The 22,534-nt window shown below is 40.3% G+C and overlaps 1 protein-coding gene across 2 annotated transcripts; it reads right to left on the bottom strand.

The window, feature by feature from the left end:
• Positions 1–7,928: 7,928 nt before the first annotated feature.
• Positions 7,929–13,741, bottom strand: TPRKB (TP53RK binding protein). 2 transcript variants are annotated; one of them, XM_065891382.1, is made up of 5 exons: positions 13,722–13,741; positions 11,493–11,652; positions 10,463–10,585; positions 8,941–9,117; positions 7,929–8,054 (listed from the first exon to the last, which is right to left on the bottom strand). In XM_065891382.1, exons 2-5 carry the CDS (start codon positions 11,631–11,633, stop codon positions 7,968–7,970), a joined length of 528 nt encoding a protein of 175 aa, XP_065747454.1. In that variant the 5' UTR covers positions 11,634–11,652; positions 13,722–13,741; the 3' UTR covers positions 7,929–7,967. The 2 variants fall into 2 exon arrangements, with proteins under 2 accessions (XP_065747454.1, XP_065747455.1); XM_065891383.1 differs by lacking the exon at positions 13,722–13,741 and having other exon boundaries at positions 11,592–11,633.
• Positions 13,742–22,534: the final 8,793 nt, after the last annotated feature.

The raw sequence follows: 22,534 nt of genomic DNA, 5'->3' as shown, positions 1-22,534 counted from the left end.
ACTTTCACGTTTCTTGATCTTATCTTTAAAACCCACTGGATGCACCATAATATAGATTATATATTTATTTCTCTAAGGAAAACCAATACCTAATTAAGTTGCTTCTGAAGTCACTCATGTGACCGTTGACTGTGTTTTTTTTTTTTCCTTTGTTAGGTCAATTTTGTAAGTTTTTAAAGGAGTGTTAAGACTTAAAAGTTATGAGGTCATTTGTCCCAAGTTCATACAGCTTCCAGGAAGAACCCGCTGACTTGAAGTCTACCCCACACTCCCTCTGCCTCACAGATGTCCTGCTCTTTGATTCCTTTAATCAATCCTAATATTCAAGGGAGAAGTTTAAAAAGTAGATTAATGAAAAAGACAGAAGGAGATGATTACTGACAACTGAGACAAAACCAAAACATGTAGGTCAGCGGCTGTGATCCATTCACTGTTTGTTTTTTGTTTGTTTCTCTTTTCCAGCATCCCTTCCTTAGGGGAAATGTTCTTTACCACTTTTACATAATTATGGTAGGTCCATCAGGACCCTCAATTCTGGGGTTTGGTCTCCTTCAATTTGAGAATGTGTAAGTGACTCAGACTGACTAATCAGACAGACTTTTCCGTGTGGGCTCTATGCCTCTTAAAATACTTTGTGTGTCGGTGGGAGGCATTAATATTAGTGTGGTTGGGGTTTGTAAACAGTTCCACAAGTAACTGTTTTCTTGATTGAATTAATTGAATACAAAGAGGAAATAACATTCTTTTCTGCCTACTGCTGCCTTCTTTGATGTGTCTTTCTTCCCTGTCCCTTGATAACAGCTTGGAAAAAATCCCATAGCTGCCAAGTCACTTTAAGAGAAAGAAACAGTCTGATTTCAGGTATTGAAAAATATAGTCTGGTCCAAGTCAAGACTTCAATCTTATATCCTAATCAGAGTTGTTTCCCTTTCCCCTCCATCAAGCTCAGACTTGCTCTGTGGTCCACGGTCATATGACGGGTAGAGACACCCCACCCTTGACTCTGCTGCCTATCAGGTTCTCTTCTTTCTTCTCAAGTTGTTGGGTCCAGGACGAACAGAAGGGGAAGAGCAGGAGGGTGTCACACACTTGGTGTCACACTGACCTTCCCAAGATGGCTCTATCAGAGACGCCCCCTGGGTTTTCAGATCCTTGACGTGAGCAATGAATGATACGATTGTCTCTGAAGTGGGTTCATCCATCTTGTTCTTTGTTCTCTGGGGTCCAGTCCCTGTCTCTGGACTTTTCAGCACCTTAATAATTGCTTCTCCCATCGTGCCCTTGTTCTGTCGGTTTCAAAATGTTTCAGGGTGGTCAGTGATTTTCGATAGCTTTTTTTTCCTTTTATTTGTTTTTTTATATAGCAGGTCTTTATTAGTCATCAGTTTTATACACATCTGTGTATACATGTCAATCCCAATCACCCAATTCATCCCCCCACCATCCCCACCCTGCGGCTTTCCCCCTTTGATGTCCATACATTTGTTTTCTACATCTGTGTCTCAAATTCCGCCCTGCAAACCGGTTCATCTGTACCATTTTTCTAGGTTCCACATACATGTGTTAGTATACGATATTTGTTTTTCTCTTTCTGACTTACTTCACTCTGTATGACAGTCTCTAGATCCATCCACCTCTCAACAAATGACCCAATTTCGTTCCTTTTTATGGTTGAGTAATATTCCATTGTATATATGTACCACATCTTCTTTATCCATTCGTCTGTCGATGGGCATTTAGGTTGATTCCATGACCTGGCTATTGTAAATAGTGCTGCAATGAACATTGGGGTGCACATGTCTTTTTGAATTATGGTTTTCTCTGGGTATGTGCCCAGTAGTGGGATTGCTGGATCATATGATAATTCTATTTTTAGTTTTTTAAGGAATCTCCATACTGTTCTCCATAGTGGCTGTATCAATCTACATTCCCACCAACAGTGCAAGAGGGTTCCCTTTTCTCCACACCCTCTCCAGCATTTGTTGTTTGTAGATTTTCTGATGATGCCCATTCTAACTGGTGTGAGGTGATACCTCATTGTAGTTTTGCATTTTTCTAACAGTTAGTGATGTTGAGCAGCTGTTCATGTGCTTCTTGCCCATCTGTATGTCTTCTTTGGAGAAATGTCTATTTAGGTCTTCTGCCCATTTTTGGATTGGGTCGTTTGTTTTTTTAATACTGAGCTGCATAAGCTGTTATATATTTTGGAGATTAATCCTTTGTCTGATGATTCATTTGCAAATATTTTCTCCCATTCTGAGGGTTGTCTTTTCGTCTTGTTTATGGTTTCCTTTGCTGTGCAAAAGCTTTTACGTTTCATTAGGTCCCATTTGTTTATTTTTGTTTTTATTTCCATTACTCTGGGAGGTGGATCAAAAAAGATCTTGCTGTGATTTATGTCAAAGAGTGTTCTTCCTATGTTTTCCTCTAAGAGTTTTATAGTGTCCAGTCTTAAATTTAGGTCTGGAATCCATTTTGAGTTTATTTTTGTGTATGGTGTTAGGAAGTGTCCTAATTTCGTTCTTTTACATGTAGCTGTCCAGTTTTCCCAGCACCACTTATTAAAGAGACTGTCTTTGCTCCATTGTATATCCTTTCCTCCTTTGTCATAGATTAGCTGACCATAGGTGCGTGGGTTTATCTGTGGGCTTTCTATCTTGTTCCATTGATCTGTGTTTCTGTTTTTGTGGCAGTACCAAATTGTCTGATTACTGTAGCTTTGTAGTATAGTTTGAAGTCAGGTAGTCTGATTCCTCCTGCTCCATTTTTTCCCCCAAGACTGCTTTAGCTATTCGGGGTCTTTTGTGTCTCCATACAAATTTTAAGATTTTTTTGTTCTAGTTCCATAAAAAATGCCACTGGTAATTTGATAGGGATTGCATTGAATCTGTATATTGCTTTGGGTAGTATAGTCATTTTCACAATATTGATTCTTCCAATCCAAGAACATGGTATATCTCTCCATCTGTTGGTGTTATCTTTAATTTCTTTCATCAGTGTCTTATAGTTTTCTGCATACAGGTCTTTTGTCTCCCTAGGTAGGTTTATAGCTAGGTATTTTATTCATTTTGTTGCAGTGGTAAATGGAAGTGTTTCCTTAATTTGTTTTTCAGATTTTTCATTAGTGGATAGCTATTTAAAAAATCTTTTTTTATTGAGGTAGAGTTGATTTACAACGTTGTGCCGATCACTGCTGCACAGCAAAGTGACGTAAAATCTTTTGGCTTAAAGTGTGTCCTTATCATTTTCAAATCTCCACCTCCCTTTATGCTATTTTAACCTAATTTAAAATTACTTCTCTTTTGGAATGAACAGACTAGGTAGGTTTTAATGAATGATGTAACTTTTTTTTGTTTCCATATTACACAACTGATCACATCACTGTGCTATTTTATAGTTGACTCTATAAACACTACTTTTGTGAGGTTTTTGTGGGTTTCTGGTTTGTGTTCTGTCAGATCTTGACATCAAGATCAGTGATTTTTCAGCCTCTGGATAGTCATATAATCTCATTATACCATGATTTAATTACACAGACTGTTTTAACTGTGGGTGAAATTATTATGATTTTCATTATTATACCAAAAATCTGACAAAGAGTAATTTTCCTATAGCAGCTAGGTTGGGTTCTGTTCCCCTACTGGAGTCATAAAAGACCTTCTAGTCCAACTAGACACTTTGGACTTGCATTGTGTTCAAGTTTTCTTTTTTTATTTTTAATTTATTTATTTTTTAATTTATGGCTGCGTTGCGTCTTCATCGCTGTGCGCAGGCTTTCTCTAGTTGTGGTGAGCGGGGGCTACTCTTCATTGGGGTGCGTGGGCTTCTTGTTGCAGTGGCTTCTCTTGTTGTGGAGCATGGGCTCTAGGAGTGTGGGCTTCAGTAGTTGTGACATGCAGGCTCAGTAGTTGTGGCTTGCGGGCTGAGTTGCTCCACGGCATGTGGGATCTTCCCGGACAAGGGATCGAACCTGTGTCCCCTGCATTGGCTGGCAGATTCTTAACCACTGTGCCACCAGGGAAGTCCCACATTGTGTTCAAGTTTAATTACTGGGTTTAAATTGTCTTTTTTAGAGACTGGGCCTATGGTAAAATATCAATAACATGATTGGGTAAACAGGGGACTATCTAATCATCTGATTGTTACTTTAAGAGTTTGTTAATTGTTTCCACTAAAATGACTGATTTTCGACAGGTTATTTTAGAGTCAGCCTGACTGAGTCCCTCCAGGACTCTAACTGCTCTCCTAAAGGGATGCCAGTAATGCCTTGGGCACACCACATGCCCCAGCATCAGCTGCTGTTCAAATGGCTCTGTGCTCCCAGACGCTGCACCAGGTAAATTACCAGCTTCGTGTTCACAAGGTGCTGCTCTCTACAAGCCAATACCAGCACCTGGAGGCTTGTACAGATGCTGCTGCAAAATGTTGGAAATCCCATGTAAAAGTAGCACTTTCCTTTTTTTCATTTTTTAATGCATGTGTATAAACCTCTAATAGTCTACTACCTCTTAGGGTTTGAAACCCTAAAGACAAACAATATTTCTTTGCCCAATTTACTATGCCTTATAAACTTAGTGGGGAGGGAGACCCAGGAATTAAAGATAACATATGAAGTTACATACAATGTCACGTAACAGTGCATTGCAGGATTCACTGGAATTGCTCGGAACACGGGATGTTGTGCATTCCAAACTCTGCTAAACCAGGAGGCTTAGAGAGACTGTACTGGAATTCAGGGGTGCGAGATCCATGATTATACCATAAAGATAAGACAACTCTTGACTTGGAAACTACTTAGCAGTCTGGTTCGCTCCATTCAGTTCAAAGCAATTCAATTCTATTCTGTTTCATTCAATTCAATTTAGTGGATCCATTTTCATGGGTGTTTATGGCCCACTGTTTCTGTGCTGGGCACTGAGGGGGATGCAAAGAAATGTAGAGCTAGGAAAACCTCTGCTGGTGCTGGTACCACTCCAAATCTACCCTCCCTTCTTCTCCACCCTGCTCTGCACCCTGGAAACCTGGTTTAGATGGACCACATCACTGTACTTCCTTGTCCTGTGGCTTTGGATTTTTTCAGGCAATGGAAGACACCAACAGGAGATGGGGGTGGAGAGGAGGGAGAAGTTCAGGTGTTCATTCCCTGACTCCCTGCTGAACTGCAGGTTCATATCAGCTTTTCTTCTGCTCAGGTATCCTTCTCTGTGCAGCCCTATCTCTGAGTAGATCCTGACCGAGGCTCCCTTCTGTCCCCCTTTGTGTCTTGGGGTGGTAAGTGCTTCCTTAGGTACATGTCTTAGGATGCTGTTCCACCCTTGCTGCTTTCCTTGGGCTGTGCCCACAGTTTGGAAAAAATACACCTTTTATTCAGTTCTTTTTGATTATTCAGCTTGTGTCCTGCAGAGGACCATGGCAGATACCCTTAAGCAGCCTTCAATCCAAGTTTAGGAATTCGTTTATAGTCAAATCCTCATTATGTATTTATTATTCTGGGTTAAGTGACTAGGTGCTAGGTCTTGAGGATATAAACCCATGTAAGTATGGCAGATGCAATGCTAACTCTCAACGGAACCATGGCCTATGAGAGAGCACAGAAATTAAATCAGTGATTGCAAAATAGTATAATGAGTGTATGACAGGTGATGGAAGGGTCCATGGGGCCCTTGCCCTGTCTCAGGAGTGGGACCTCCCTGAGGGATTGTAATAGATTAGACTGCAATCTGAAGAATGGGCAGACACTGATTAGGTGAAGGGGGACGCAGATGTGATAGGACTGGGCATGGCGGAGCGTACGTTGGAAAAAGGGAACACGTGTGTGGGGACCTAATGTGGAGAGTGCGGCTAGTTGGAGATGGGTAAACATTCAGTGCAGCTAAGATGGGAGAGGAAGTGAAAACTTCCTGAAACACATCTAGGGTACTCGTCAAAGAATGTCAACATCACTTAAAAAAAAAAAAAGAAAGAAAGAAAGAAAGATTGTTCTATGGGACTTCCCTGGTGGTCCAGTGGTTAAGACTTTTCCTTCCAATGCAAGGGGTGCAGATCTGATCCCTGGTCGGGGAGCTAAGATCCCACATGCCTTGTGGCCAAAAAACCAAAACATAAAACACAAGCAATACTGTAACAAATTCAATAAAGACCTTAAAAATGGTCCACATCAGGACTTGCCTGGTGGCACAGTGGTTAAGACTCTGTGCTCCCAATGCAGGGGGCCCAGGTTTGATCCCTGGTCAGGGAACTAGATCCCACAGGCATGCTGCAACTAAGGAGCCTGCGTGCCACAACTAAGGAGCCCACCAGCTGCAACTAAGACCCAGCACAACCAAATTAAATGAATATTTAAAAAAATAAAAATACTTATGAATAAATATTTATAAAAAATGGTCCACATCAAAAAAAATCTTTAAAAAAAAGATTGCTTTAGATTAAAGGAGACTAAGAGACATAACAACTAAACACAATGTAGGGTCAAGTGCCATGAGGTCTGCAATTGACTTTCAAATATTTCAGAAAAGCAAACAAACGTAGCAAAATGTTAACAAATAGTGAAATCACATGAAAGTCACATGGATGGTCATTGTATTATTTTCAGTTGTTTTGTAGGTTTGAAACCTTTTGAAATAGAGTTCAGACACTAAATTTGCTTCCTTGAAGGTGGTAAAATCTCTTAGGGTTGTAGAGAGGACTATATGAGGCAGTGCAGATAAAGAGCTTAGCACAGAACATGCAAGAAACGCTAACGATGTGCTTTGGTACCTTATTATTTATGACCACAATGGAAATATATGTTTGTCCCCTAAGGATTTCTACCTCTCCATTCTCTATCATGGTGCAGGATCTCACTCCCCCAACCCCTTTTGATGTTGGCATGGCCATGTGACTGGACAGTGAAACATGAGATAAGCGATATCTGTCACTTCCACATGGGAGCTTTAAGAGCCACAATGTAACTCACAGCATAACTTCCAGCTGTGCAGTGACCCACAGAGCACACGCTGACATAAAGCCTTTGGCTGACTGGATTCCTGAGTCACTGCAATGAGTCTTCCTACTGACTCACAGTGGCTATGTGGAGTGAGCAAGACAATCTTTTGTCGTATGAAACCAATGAGCTTTAGGGACCCTAAATTACAGCCTAATCTAACCTAGGAGTCCAGAAACTACTGCCCTCTGGTCAAATCTTGCCCATCACTTATTTTTGTAAGTAAAGTTTTACTGGGATACAGCTGCGTGTATCATTTATATACTGTCTGTGGATGCTTCATCACTACAACAGCAAGAGCTGAGTAGGTGCAACAGACACCATATGGCCTGTAGAACCAAAAATACGTACTACCTTGTCCTTAACAGAAAAGTTTGCTGACCCCTAGCCTACTCTATTTTGACTGACACAATCATATTTTAAGACAAAATAGAAAAAAAAAAACCAAAAAACCAAAGCATTTATAAAACATGACTTTTAGCTTTAAACCCCGGGCAAGTTATTACTTCTACAACCTTTTAGTTGCCTTTGTGTAAAATGAGAGTATTAACAGTATCTACCTCATATGATGCTGTGATAATTAAATGAATTCTTGCATGTAAAAACTTGGAACCAGGAGGCTTGGAACAGCAATGCTGGAGTAGCCAGAAGGAAGTGCAGGAATATGAGCTGAGGGATATAGAGTCATGAAAACAAGAACTCAGTACACTGTAGACACCCAATAAATGTTAGCAACTATTCCACTTACATAAAAATAAAATATATTTGAACAGAAACAGAAGACTAGAAGGCAGTAACAAATAACAGTAACCATGGTTATCTTTTAAAATATTAAGAGATAGGATCAGGAATGGTTTTATTTTTTTTCCTTTGTTACCATTCCGTGCTTTAAATTTTTCTACAACAAACATAATAGATTTTATAATCCGGAAAAAATAATGAATGGTTTTTATAATTGCTGAAAAGGTTTAATATTTCTGTCATTTCACAAAACATCTTTTGTTGACATCCTACAAATGATACCATCCAATAATGTCCCAATGCTTTCTTCTTGTGAAGATAGTTTATATATCTGTAAAAATAAAAGACAGATTATGACATGCTGACATATTCATGTACTACTAATTTTCATTACACGAGCATGTATATGTGAATTAATTTATTACGCAATTATTGGGATAATGGTGTAAAATCACAATGTGATTAAAGTATGGAAAATAGATGACAATTCACCACTTACATCAAAAGTTTCAATTGCAGTTATGGTGATAACTCTCTAAACATAGAAATACATTTGTACCAGTTTTAAAAGCATACATCTAGACATTAACTTCATACTACATTGTGTAAGATATAGATATTTAAAAGTACTGTGTAAGGTATAGATATTTAAAATTATCTATTCTTTTAAGAAGAATGCATTGGGCTTCCCTGGTGGCACAGTGGTTAAGAATCCGCCTGCCAATGCAGGAGACACGGGTTCGAGCCCTGGCCCGGGAAGATCCCACATGCTGCTAAGCAAATAAACCCGTGAGCCACAACTACTAAAGCCTGTGCTCTAGAGCCCACGAGCCACAACTACTGAGCCCGTGTGCCACAACTACTGAAGCCCGCGTGCCTAGAGCCCGTGCTCGGCAACAAGAGAAGCCACCACAATGAGAAGCCTGCGCACTGCAACGAAGAGTAGCCCCCGCTCGCCGCAACTAGAGAAAGCCCAACGTAGCCACAAATAAATAAAATTATATATATAAAAAAAGAATGCATCAACTAAGTTTTTAATTATGTTACATAAACCTGCATTTCCAATTCTTTGCATCTATAATTATTTTTAAAGTAACTTTTAATTATATTAACCTTTCTTAAAAGTTAAAAATATATATAGAAGCATTGGTGTTCAGTAAGCAAACAGTATTATTCCACATCTATCATGCTCTTTCTAAAAATACAGGCTTACAAACCTTTTTGACTTCCGTAATATTTGTTATTTCAGGGAGATTTTTGAGAGAAACTTGATGACCTTCTACCTGAGATATTAGGTATTCTTGATTTATTTGTTTTTCTCCCTCTTCAACATAAGCAATCAGAACTGAAGTGTCATTTGCCGAGATACCAAATTTTTTCAAGGCCTCTGAAATCTAAGGGGGAAAAAAAAGACAATAAAACCAGTAGTTTCAACATCTGAAATCTCTCCCCATTTGTGCTCTTTCCTGGTCAGATTCTTATTTTTCATATCCTAATGGTTTTCTCTGTCTACAGTTTTTCAACAATCCCTTCCTAATATCTACCAGCTCTGCCTCTTGAGTACTCCCTGCTCAAAGCTGCACTTCATTCCCATAGAGTCAAGCCTGGACTTGGCATGGCGCACAAACACCCACTCCCCCTGGACCTAAGTGACTCTCTAGCCATGCACTCCTGCCCTCTAGCCAGTCGGGACTGTTTGGGGCTCTCGTCATTTCATACTTTTTTGCCTGGGCTCATACTTTGCCCTCTGCCTGGAGTGCCCTCATCTTTCAAGGTCCAGTTCAAATGTCACTCCCCTTGCACTTTCCTCCTTACAGAATGAATTGCTTCTTTGTTCCCACAGATTTGCATTATTATTCCCATTATATCAATTATCTTAGGGCATTTGGACTTTGTCTTGTTCATCTGCCTTCCTCAGAAACATATTTGTTTCTTCTGCCCCTACAGCTGGAACAGACACAAGCTCAACAGATGTTTATGAATTGTACAGTCTCCTGAGTTATTTCAGTGATCTCAAAGAAACAACAGTAACCCAGTAATTTTCCCCCAGGTACTGGGGAATTCTATCACCACACATTTTATAAACTTTTCAAACATCTGTATTTTAAACTATGCCATGGGTTTCCTAACTTTTCTCTTGATGTCAGCACTTGATTGTGTTGTTAATAGTAGTAGTAATACTAAAACTTTGTCAGCAAAATTACATTTTTTTTTCAAATGTGCCCCTGGTAGAATATTTTAAACTCAACAACTTTGATTTCTTTCAGTATCTCAAACCACAAACTCTTCCTATGCACTGGGTGTGTGAGCATGTGTTAAAGGGCTGTTCTAGGTCCCAGGCAGACTTCTGGTGTATGGAAAAGACATGGGTTCTATCCTCAAAGAGTTTATGGGGAGAACGAAAGATACATATGATAACACACAAATATCCATGCCTAATTTTTATCATTAGATTTAAATATCACTTAGAGTGATCTTCCTGACTCTATATGGTCAGGAAGGACAAATAAAACTATCCTCACTTAATTTAGCTAAACTTTAGTTTACTCATATGTGAAGTGACTCCAAAGCTTATTTGTCTAGTAAGAGGCAATACTAAACCTCAACTCTCTGTCCAGCATTCTTTCTTCACTATTATTTTTGTTTGTTAGTAACAACAGGCTCCAACCCAACAATAAGTACAAAGGCTACCATGACAAGGTCAAAAGATATAAAGTAAGTAAATTCCATATTAATTACATTGTTATTTGGGGAAAGATTGAAAATAATTTCAGTAGATAGAGTTCTTGTCTTCATTTTCCCCAGTTTGTAGAGGTGAACTGCTTTGTTTGCTGCCACAAGTATCTGAAATGGATCGACAATCTACCAAAGAGAACAAAAAGAATTACATACAGAGAATCTGGAGTACTCTGAAGACGTATGCCCTATATCATGGTAACTCCAGTGTCAGGCTGTTTTACTTCATCACAATTCCTACGGACTACATTTTCAAAATTTTCAAAATCTCAAGGGCCTACGGTGTTTAGAAAATCACAGAGTTTTACAGCTGCAAGCAACTTAGGTAAATAGTAAAAAGTTTTAAAACAACACTTATTGAGGGCTATTATTATGGGAAAGGCCATATTCTCAACATTTCACCTTCATTTTCTATACTTCTCAAAACGACCCTATGATATCTGTATCATTATTCACATGTAATAGATGAGGAAACCAAGGCAAAGGATGAGTTGGAATTCCAGTTCTGTCACTTACCACCGAGGGAACCTGGGCAAATTCCTTAGTGTTTTATCTGTAGAAGCAGATAATCACCATACTTACTTCACAGGGTTGTTATGAAGATTAAGTGAGTTAGCGGTATATGTAAAGAACTTAGAACAATGCCAGGAACCAAATTAGCACTATATAAAGGTTGGCTATCACTTGCTCAAAATCATAATAAATGGCATATCTGGGATTTAAGTCCTGCTGATTCTACCACTATGCAATGTCTCCTTTACAGAGATTTTCTAGTTCAGAAGAGAAGATGGAGATCCGGGCATCTGCCATCACATCAGAGCTAGACCACCTTTCACATCTCCAAGGGCAGGCCCTGGCACTTCGGCTTCTATTCACCGTTAAATTCAAGGCTGGCCAAATCTGATTCCACTCTACAGCTTGGACAAGAACTTTTTACCTGAAGATAACAGTTTTAGGCTAACCTATAACGTCATGAAAAATCATCATATTCTTAAACTCCCCATATAGTTCACTCATTCCCACGAGTACTTACCACTGTAGGATTTATTAATGAGCCATCAATGGCACCTTCCATGGCCTTTTTCCTCAAGTCTCCAGCATTTTCTACATCTTTAAATAACAGAAGGGTCACCCTGTATTCGGGAAATAGGTCCAGCTGATGTGTTAACTGCATTTCATCGATAAGCAAGATTCTGTTGCACAAGACCAAAAGACCAAAAGTTAACAACGGTAAGTCACTAACAAACAAATATCCTTACTAACAATTAAATATATTAAAGTAACTTGAATAATGAGATGTAGAACTGTTAAACTAGAAAAATCCACCCCAAAACATTTGGCATTCTCATGAGACACTGTCTTCCTAACCCTGCTGAGCTGTTTCTAGCTTCCTTTACCATTCCTGGGAAAGGATCAAGGTTGACACCTGGCCCCCCTGGCTGTGCAGATAAGGCAGGCTCTAACTTGGTCTTTTTAGCTTTCTGATCTCACCATTTGTTTATATTTTAGCAGAACCTAGACACAAATATAAAGAAAATAATCTTATAGAAGAAAGTATGACACAACTCAAAGATACTCATTTCACACATGGGAATTTAGCCACAAGGGTACAACTCTTAAATAATAATACTGACCCTTTATAGATGTAAATTTAACAAGGACATAAAATACAAATAACTGGAAAGACATAATCTATCCTTGAAATGGAAAAACTAAGCACTGCAAAAATCTGATCTTTAAAACAATTTCAATTAAAGTCCCAATGAGATATTTGGGTGAGGCAATTTTATAGGTTCATTTAATCCTTTTACCTAGGTTCCATTGCTAACATTTTTCTTAAGGAATAAATTGGCAATCTGAAGATTTATGTAATAAGATGTCCTTCTCATCATCCTAAGAGTAAAAAGTTGAAAACCTACCTAACTAGTAACAGGGGATTGGTTTTTACAAAACAACCACTAAAAACTAGTCTTGAAGAGTAGTTAAGGATGTGTAAATATAGCAATAAATAACATTAAGTACTTCACATCTGATTGGAAAACAAAACACAAAATGTGACATAAATTGTGGGGTTTTTTAAAAGGTACACAAAAAGAAAAAATATTGAAAGAAAAATACAACAAAAAGTTATCCTTGACTTGCTGGAATTACATCTGATCTTTCCTGTTACAATCAGGAAAGAATAAAATTTGTGAATAATGTCCTAGCACACAGCAATTCAACCTTTATTATCATGATAACGTCCAATGGAAAAAAAATAGATACAGACAGAATGTATACCCAATTATACAAAAGGATGCACTCAGAAAGCAAAAACATAAAGGAAGCACACCAAAGTACGGCCATCTTGGATAGCAGAATTGCAGGTAATTTTTACTGTTTTCTATAAAAAATATTTTTGTGTGTATGTTCTGAATTTTCTGCAGTGTGCACACAAAATATAGTGAGTACATATAACCAGGGAGGAAAAAAATTTTTGTGGTTTTTTTTTTTTACACTAGGGGAAAAAGGCCCCCTAGCAAACGTCAAATTGGTTTGTTTTGTTTTATATAATTCACTCAGGTCAGAAACTTCGAATCATCGTTGGATACTAACCTCTCACTCAAATCCCATATCTAGTACAAAAGTCTTGTCAATTTTTAATTATCATCTCGACAGCTCCAATTCTCTCCTATACCCACTGCCACCACCGTAGGCCACCATCTACATCTCATCTACATCTGTGACCTCCTAGAAGTGGTCGCCTCACCATTCCTGCCCTCCTATCATCCAACCTCCACCCACGGGCGTTCCAAACTCTATGATCTGAACCCTTCCTCCCTCTTCGGCTTCCTAGCGCACCCCTCCCCTGATCGCGCTCATTCCGCCACCGCCGCACATGACTTCTCAGCTTCAATTCACCAAGATCCCGCCCCCACGCGCCCTCTAGGACAGGCGGTTCCCCTGATGCAATCCTCCCTCCCTTCAACTCGCCGGTAAGAGCCCATTTACCAGCGCGCCCAGAACCCAGAACTAGCTCCCTATTCTGCGAGCTCCTCGGTCACAACTTTGATGAGCCGCGGCCTTATCAGGATGATGTATCGTCAGCTGATACATCAGGGAGAGACTAAGCAGATCATTGCCGGGCTGCATCCTAGGGCCGGGCCTCGGGAGGCGCTCGATAAACGAGGAAGCCGAGGATCACACCCGTTGTCTAGAAAATGGGTGCCGGGACTGCGTCTTCCGTTCCCGCCCGGCCAGCTCTTGCTCGGCGAGGACTCACCGTCGCGTCCCTGTTCGTCTCGTAAGATCTTCCCCACGGAAACAAAGCCCTGAACTTCCGGAAGATCGCCCTCAGCTGCGCCCCTTCTCCGCCCTCCCGGCACACCCTTCTTCCCCGGCCTGAATCGCATCAGCGGACGCGAAGGAGAGCCGGGGCTCCGTCCACCACTTCCGGCGAGGGAGGAGGCGAGACTCCTCCGGCAGGGCTGGAAGCTGGGGGCGGGGGTGGGGGTGGGGGGGATCTGTTTGGGGCTCCGCCCGGTCCTTAAGCACCTTGACCTTGGACGAGACGTCCTCAGTTTCTTCCTGTGCAAAGAAAAGTATTGGCTCCAATGAGCTCTACGCACGTCTCCGCTGCTCGAGATTCAACAGTTCTTTTTCGAGGCAGGCGGGATTCAGTTTGCTTCTTGTTCTGGGTACGCTCACTGGGGAAGGATCTCCTGGAGCCGAACGCAGTCGGCGACCTACCTGAGGTACTTCAGAGAGAGGTGACAGTACGTTAATGGAGTCAACCTCCTCATCCAGCAGGCTCACAGATTTGACTTGTCGTCCTTAAATGTATCAGCCTCTAAAAGAGGAGGTAATCCGCTGAACAGGCTGCAGAGAATTTACCATGTTTTTTATGCTTGGGGCTCATGTTGGTCAATACTTTTCTTTAAACAAAAAGACAGGTAAATAAAAAATAGGGTGGATATATGCTATGGAGAAAAAACCAGAGGAAATGAGGTAATGTCAGGCCGTGGGTATTACTATTTTAAATAGGATGGTTAAGAAAGATCTCACCAAAAAGGGCCATTTGAACAGTGACTGGAGGAGGTCTGGAAGCAAGTTCTGTGTGTATTTGAAGAGCAGCATTCCAGGCAACAAAGAGTGTTCAAAGGCTGAGACAGATATGGCCTTAGCCTATTTAAGAAAGAGCAAAGAACCTTGTGGCTTGAGCACAGTGGGAATATATATGAAAAAAAAAATTGTTCTGACAGAAGACTGGTATCCAGATTATGTGAAGAACTCCAACTCAAAAATTATGAGACAACCTAATTAAGAATAGGAGACATTTTGGAACACACTTCACAAAAGATATATGAAAAGCCAATAAAAACTTGAAAAAATGCTCAACATCATTATTCATCAGGGAAATACAAATTAAAAACATAATGAGATACTACTATATACCCGTAAGATGACTAAAATTTAAAAGACCTTAAAATGTTTAAATACCAAGTGTTGTCAGACATGCAGAACTAGAACCCTCACATGTTGCTAGTCCGAGTATAAAATAGTATAACCACTTCGGAGAAGAGTTTGGCAATTTCTTAAAAAATTAAATGTGTTCTTACCATACCCAGCAGTTTCACTCCTTGGTATTTACCCAGAAGTGAAAATGTGTCCACACAAAGGCTTGAACGTGAATGTTCATAGTAACTTGACTCGTGATAGCCCCAAACTGGAAACAACCCAGTGCCCAACAACACATCAATGGATAAACAAATTGTGGTAAATTAATGTCATGAAATACTATTCAGTAATAAAAGGAATGAACATACTTGCAACAATACTTGCAACGTGGATGAATCTAAAAACATGCTCAGCAAAAAAGCAAGAAACTAAAATTATGTTACTGTATGATTCCACTTCTATAACTATAGGAATTGCAAATCTATTCTAGAGTGACTGAAAGCAAATTAGTGGTTGCTAGGAATGGGCAAGTGGGAGACACTGACTGAAAAGAACCCCCAAGGGAACCTTTGCATTCACGTGAAGCCAATGTTCTATATCTTTTTTTTTTTTTTTGCGGTATGTGGGCCTCTCACTGTTGTGGCCTCTCCTGTTGCGGAGCACAGGCTCCCGACGCGCAGGCTCAGTGGCCATGGCTCACAGGCCCAGCCGCTCCACGGCATGTGGGATCTTTCCGGACCAGGGCACAAACCCATGTCCCCTGCATTGGCAGGCGGACTCCCAACCACTGCGCCACCAGGGAAGCCCCAATGTTCTATATCTTGATGTGGTATTAGTTAAAAGGGAGTATGAATTTGTCAAAATTCATCAAATTATGTACTTTTAAAGAGTACATTTTATAAAATTATGCCCCAGTAAAGTCAATTAAAAAATAGACATAGAAAAAAAAAAGTTGTCTCAGTTCAGTGACTTGTCTGTGACCACCAAAAGCCGGAAACGACCCAAATGTTCATCAAGTGAATGGACAAACTGTATATCCATACAATGGAATACAACTTGGCAGTAAAAAGGAAATCCACTATTGCTACATAAAATAACATGGATAAATCTCAAAATAGTCATGCTGAAAGAAAAAAGCCAGACATAAAAATAGTGTATACTGTATGACTCCATTTATATAAAACTAATTTATAGTGACAAAGCAAATCACCAGTGGCTTGGGTAGGGGGCCTGGGGTGGAAAAGAATTACAAAGGGGCACTAGGAATCTTTGGGGTAATATCAATAGATGTGTTCTATCTTAATTGTGGTAATGGTCTCATGGATGTATACATGTCAAATTTATCAACCTGTTCACTTTAACAGTTGTACAGTGTATATGTCAATTATATCTCTAAAGCTGTTTTAAAAATCACAACACTACATCTGTATTAGAACAGCTCAAAGAAATGAAAAAACTGACAATATAAGTGCTGGTAAGAATGTGAGCAACTGGAACCATTCCTGTGTCATGTGAAAATAACCCCCCAAATGAAACCTGTATTTCTTGATAAACTGTTACTTGACGTCTCTGTATTCCTAAAAGGTATAAATATTTGTAGGATCTCAATGTCAAGTCAGTGGAAGAGCTCTGGTACTTCTTGGTCTCATATGTGTGGTTGAAAAATTAATAGCTATGACTGCCAGATTTATTAACAAATAATAAATTTATGAATTTTATTATTTTTAAATTTTATTTATTTACTTTTGGCTGCATTGGGTCTTTATTGCTGTGCACAGGCTTTCTCTAGTTGTGGCTTGCAGGTGCTACTTTTTGTTGCAGTGTGCGTGTTTCTCACTGCAGTGGATTCTCTTGTTGTAAAGCACGGGCTTTAGGTGCACGGGCTTCAGTTGTTGTGGCTCACAGGCTCTAGAGTGCAGGTTCAGTAGTTGTGGCGCACGGGCTTAGTTGCTCCATGACACGTGGGATCTTCCTGAACCAGGGCTCGAACCTGTGTCCCCTGCATTGGCAGGTGGATTCTTAACCACTGTGCCACCAGGGAAGTCCCTACATTTATGAATTTTAAATGAATTTTAAATGTAAATTTGTCTTGCTGAGGTCCTCTAGAAAGCAGAGCCTGAGGCAAGGATTAAAATGCTGGTATTTTATTTGGGGTATGTAAGAACAGAGTCGTGAGGGTGAGGAACAGGCTTCACAATGAGACAAAAAGCCACACAGGTTGTTTGGTATATGTGTTCACTCAGCAGGCTGGACTTTCTTTGGGAGGCTTGAAAGGAAAAACCATTCCTGAGAGTAATCCACAGAAGGGAGAAAGAAGCGGGAATTTGCCTGCCAGGCTTCCTCCTGTCTTACACATTTCATTAATCAAGTCTCCTTCCATGGGAGCCAACTCCTCTACACTTCTATTCATCATCTCACCCTTCTCTGGCAGTTCAGAAAGCCAGAGTTGTGGCCTGATATGTAGCATTTCCTCCAACTCTAACATGGGGGGATGGCTGAGAATGGAGAGGGCTTGGTATGGAGGCCCAGAGTTTAACTTGGGCTCTAGTCAGCTTAGAGAGTGTTAATTAGGTTTGCTGGCAAAGGCAAGACCAGGGAGTGTGGTCCAGGTGGCAGATGGCATCTTCAGGGAGGAGGAGGAGGTTGAGGGGATCTGAGACCATTCTTAGAACCTGTGTTTCACATAACAGGAGATATAAATGAAATAAATAGTGATACAAGGTACCTTGTAGAAAAAGGAGCATAATTCAGTAGGGGGGTAGGGTTGGGAGAGAAGGCTTTACTGAGGAGAGGGGGCTTCAAGAATGATTTGTTCACAGAGGCTGTAGGAGAGCCATTATAGCCAAGGGAACAACCTGAAAGACAAAGATACCGTGGCATAAACATGTATAATGTTGTGGTCAAGAAACGGCTGGCACACTGAAGAATGGAGTGGAACACAGCAGAGGCTTTGAAAAGTCAGCTGGGAGGCAGATCACACAGGGCTCTGACAAGGAGTTGGAAATGGATTCTGAAGGCCGTAAGCCATTAAAGGTTTCCAGGAGGGGAATAACATTAATGAGCTTGTTTTAGGACATAATTCTGGGGCAGTTGTTAGAATTACATTAGAAAGGTGGCTCAGACAGGATCTAGATAGGGCCTACCTCCATAGCAGGAGTGTTTGTAGTTGATTTTGTGGGTCCAAATCATGACTTAGGGCACTGAATGGCCTACACTCCTGGGACATGAGGCATAAAAATCAAGCTTACCAGACTAAGGTTAAACCCAAAACCAATTTAAGTGGCAAAGTCTCATTACACTGGCTAGATTGAACTCATGCCTATATCTCTACTCTTTACTTAAACCCTACCAAGAAGATAAGACTCCTAAAGATTAAGAACTCACAAGAGGATGGGAGGGATGATGAATGGCAGACAGAGAGAGAGAGAGAGAGAGAGCAATAAAAATTTCAAAGATATTAACTCTCAGAATGGAGAAAAATAAAACCTAATTGTGTGCAGCAAGGGGAAGCTAAACAAAAGTCAAGGTGACTGACCACCTTATTACAAGTCTACCATACACTTCCATCAGCTCTGAGTGCCTCAATCTTAAGTACTAAATGACAGGCAAAGATCACCAGATATTTCAAGATCACATCTAACAGGAGAGAAAGGCATCAACAAACAGGAAAAAACAAAAAACAAAAACAGCTGACACAGGGAACAGAAGAAACTTAAAAATTGATAACTTTAGAGAGAGAAAAGATAATGCATTCATTTAAAAAAATAAAAGTATGAAGTGCCTGGGAAAAAAAAATTCAGAAAAGAAGAGCTAGCTCTTGGAGATTAAAAACATATAGCAGGGGGCTTCCCTGGTGGCGCCGTGGTTAAGAATCCGCCTGCCAATGCAGGAGACACAGGTTCGAGCTCTGGTCCGGGAAGATCCCACATGCCGCGGAGCAACTAAGCCCGTGCACCACAACTACTGAGCCTGCACTCTAGAGCCCACGAGCCACAACTACTGAGCCTGCGAGCCACAACTACTACTGAGCCCACGTGCCGCAACTACTGAAGCCCGCGCGCCCTAGAGCCTGTGCTCGGCAACAAGAGAAGCCACCACAATGAGAAGCCCGCGCGCCGCAACGCAGAGGAGCCCCCGCTCCCCGCAACTAGAGAAAGCCCGCGTGCAGCAACAAAGACCCAGTGCAGCCAAAAATAAATAAATAAATTTATTAAAAAAAAAACATATAGTAGAAAAAATATATATATAATATGTAGCAGAAAACCTAAACAATCAACAGAAGGGTGGAAATAAAGCTGATAAAATTCTTGTGATTTAAAAAAAAGAAGGAAAGATTAAAAATGGAAAAAATATATATATAATTAACTTAGAGGTACATTTCAGAAAATCCAATAGTCAACTAATAGAAGTTTCCCAAAAAGAAGATAGAGAAGATAAAGTGAAAAGAAAATTTCCCAGAACTGATGCACATAGCCTGCCAGACTGGAAGACCTCACTTAGTATCTAGCATTATGAATTTTAAAAATACCCACACTAAGTCATATCATGAACTTTCAGGACACCTGAAACAAAGATCCTAAAGCTTGCAGAAAGAAAAATTACAGGTCACAAATAAAAGTTCTGGAATCAAAATAGCACAAGGCTTCAAACAGCAACAATGAACTACGGAAAACAATGAATAAATGCATTTTAAAGTGCTTACCTACAATTGTACAGTCTATCAAACGATCAGTGCAGTGGAAGAATAAAATAAACCCATTTCAGATATGCAAAAGCCTCAAAAAATTTACATCCCATTAATCCTTGGGAAACCACGGAAGGATATGCTCCACCCAACAGGGAAGTAAACCATGAACGCAGCAGCTGTGGATCCAGGAAACAGAAGAGGGGTATAAGAAAGGACCGGGGTGAAGGCAAAGAGAAATCTCAGGGCAAGAGCTATGCCCCAGGTGTAGAGAACAACCAACGTGCCTGTCATGTGTTGAGCTGTGCTCCCGCAAAAGTCATATGTTGAAGTTGTCCTAACCACCTGGACTTCAGAATGTGACTGTACTTGGAGATGGCGTCTTTAAAGAGGTAAGTTTAAATGAGGTCATTAGGGTGGGCACTAATCCAATATGACTGGTATCCTTATAAGAAAAGGAAATCTGGACGTAGACACAGAGGGAAGACCATGTGAAGACCAAGGGAGAAGATGGCCATTTACAAGTCAAGGAGAGAGGCCTCAGAAGAAACCAGCCCTGCCAACAGCTTGACCTTGGACTTCTGGCCTCCAGAAGTGAGAAAATAAACATCTGTTGTTTAAGCCACCCAGTCTGTGGTACTTTTTTACGGCAGCCCTGGCAAACTAAAAACAGTGCCCAACCTAGAACAGGTCAAGAACAAGTCCAATCAATCCAGGAAAGATTTCAAACAAAAAAGAATCTGATGTGTTTACCCTATCCACACTGAGAAATGTTACAGTGGTGTTAGAGATCTGGAGGATGAATTAATGATAGGTTCATAGGAAAAGACACAAACAAAAATGAAGGGGACAAAATGGTGTAAGAATGGAGACATACTCATACACGATGGTTCAGAGGTGAATGATACTTACCTAGCAAATAACATAAACCTAGAATACTGATTTAACCAAAAGTTGGTTAATAACTATCCTGAAAAGATGAGGGGAACAGAAGTGTGTATGTGGACAGATGATGTGAAAGAGCTAAATTCTCATCTTCCACAGTAGGAAGTCAATAGACAGTATCAGAAACTGAAAAATCAAGACGTGGTAATATACGCCTAGTATTTAAATATGGAGGCAAATATTAGAAAATAATGCTAAAATACTTTAAGTGGTTGCCTTTGGGTAGAAAATAATGCAAAAATACTTAAAGTGATTGCCCTTGGGGAGTGACAATCAGGGGTTAGGGCAGGGGTGCTGATGGGAAGACTACTCTTTTTCATAGAAATCTCAGTAGAACTATTGGAATTTTAAACTATTGGGTTGGCCAAAAAGTTCATTTGGGTTTTCCGTAACATCCTGCAGAAAAACCCAAACGAACTTTTGGGCCAACCCAATACTTACCTGTGTTTTTTTAATAAAAATAAAAAATTTAAAAGCTTAAACAGACCACTAAAGACCTTTAAAAAAGGTTGCTCGTCCCTTTACCCAGAGGACTTTCAGTGGTGTGATGTGAGAAGCCAGAAACACAGTGTGTTGAAGAATAAATGAGACACGAGATAGCAAAAGGAGACTGGTTTTCAATAAGCTGTGTTGATAAATGAAATGGGATGGGGACAGAGAGGACAACACGATCAAAGAAGTTTTTCAAAGGTGGCAGTGCTTAAGATGACACTTCTGCTGGCAATGTCCTCCTCAGAAACTGCTTGCCAAGGAACTCCTTAAAACTATTAGATTAGCTGTACTCCCATGCCTGTCCCTGGTGGTTCTTTTTTTGCCTCACCAGTTGTCTTGCTGCGCCAGTATCTTTCCAAGGGAGAGTTCACGATGTATGCGAAGGAACAATTCCACAGAGCAGCCTTCTGGCAAGAACTCTTGTATCTCTGTTAAATGTGGCTGGCAGAAAAAACCTTTCTGAGCCACCACCTAGATGAAAGGTAGCAACCTGACTGAGCTCATCAGACACAGACCAGGGAGTAGCTGAGTTAGAGAACTTCCTTAGGGTCAGCTTCCACATGATGTTCATTTATAACACAGAACAGAGAAAACAACCATCATATGCAGTATCAGACTTTCCAGGATACAACGCTTCAAAATTAGAGACTTAAACAATGAAGCCAATTTGCCCAAGTATTCATCAAATATTTACCAAGGCTTATGATGTCATGACAGTTAGACCCTTTCTTGAGCAAACAAAGGTTTCTGGTTTCCTCTGCAACTAAAAATAATTAACACCTCCCACATGATCCAGCTGTGTGTTCCAGAGGTAAACTAGCAGAAGGGGCAACTTAGAAAAAGTCAAGGTCAAGGCACCATTCCACTGTGAGAGGCAAGTGGAGAAAGACTGCCGCAGGTTACGTTCAACAAAGAAGCAACAACACAAGGAGCCATGCAAGTCTCCCCAGATGTTCCAGGCTTTAAATGTCGCACCCTATTCTGTTCATCAAGCAACCTTTATAGTCTATAAAAGTTTTCAAGTTTTCTGAGTAGCTCCACCCAGTTGATAACAATTACCCTGTCAGGTAAATTACCCAGCATTTAGCATTTACGCTTATCAGTTGGTCTCTCCTGCTCAATTGACAATCAATCCCTAAAAGTTTATCCAGTGTTAGATGGCGTATCTGACAATTCAGTGAAAGGAAATTGGTCAAATCCAACAATGGACGCCAAAAGAAAGAAATGTCTAATCACAAAAATACTACAACTAATTACAAATAGTGATTAGGTTCTAAAGAGATTATCTCCTAGGTAGATTTTAATAGAAATCTTGAACAGTTTGGGGCCGGGGTGGTGGTGGGGGGAGATACCCTGATGATTGGGTAATAACAGAACATGACAAAAACACTATAAATTTTCTGCACACACACACATACATACACACACACATACACACACACACACACACACACACTAACATTACAAGTCTAGTCAGAAGGAAATACACCAGAAAAGGAAGATAGAATTTTAAAAAA

This window comes from Phocoena phocoena, chromosome 14 (assembly GCF_963924675.1).
Source record: "Phocoena phocoena chromosome 14, mPhoPho1.1, whole genome shotgun sequence".
Lineage (NCBI taxonomy): Eukaryota > Metazoa > Chordata > Mammalia > Artiodactyla > Phocoenidae > Phocoena > Phocoena phocoena.
Note: the sequence above shows the minus strand (reverse complement) of the source record. Positions and strands in the feature narration are given on the sequence as shown.

Bases quoted from the DNA above. Each gene is read 5' to 3' on its own strand.
- TPRKB (XM_065891382.1), bottom strand. From the start codon at position 11,633: ATGCAGTTAACACATCAGCTGGACCTATTTCCCGAATACAGGGTGACC. The intron at 9,118-10,462 runs GTAATTAATATG...TTTCCCCCTTAG, and splicing joins ATCTTTCCCCAAATAACAAT to ATTTCAGAGGCCTTGAAAAA. The intron at 8,055-8,940 runs GTTTGTAAGCCT...TTATTTTTACAG, and splicing joins ATATTACGGAAGTCAAAAAG to ATATATAAACTATCTTCACA.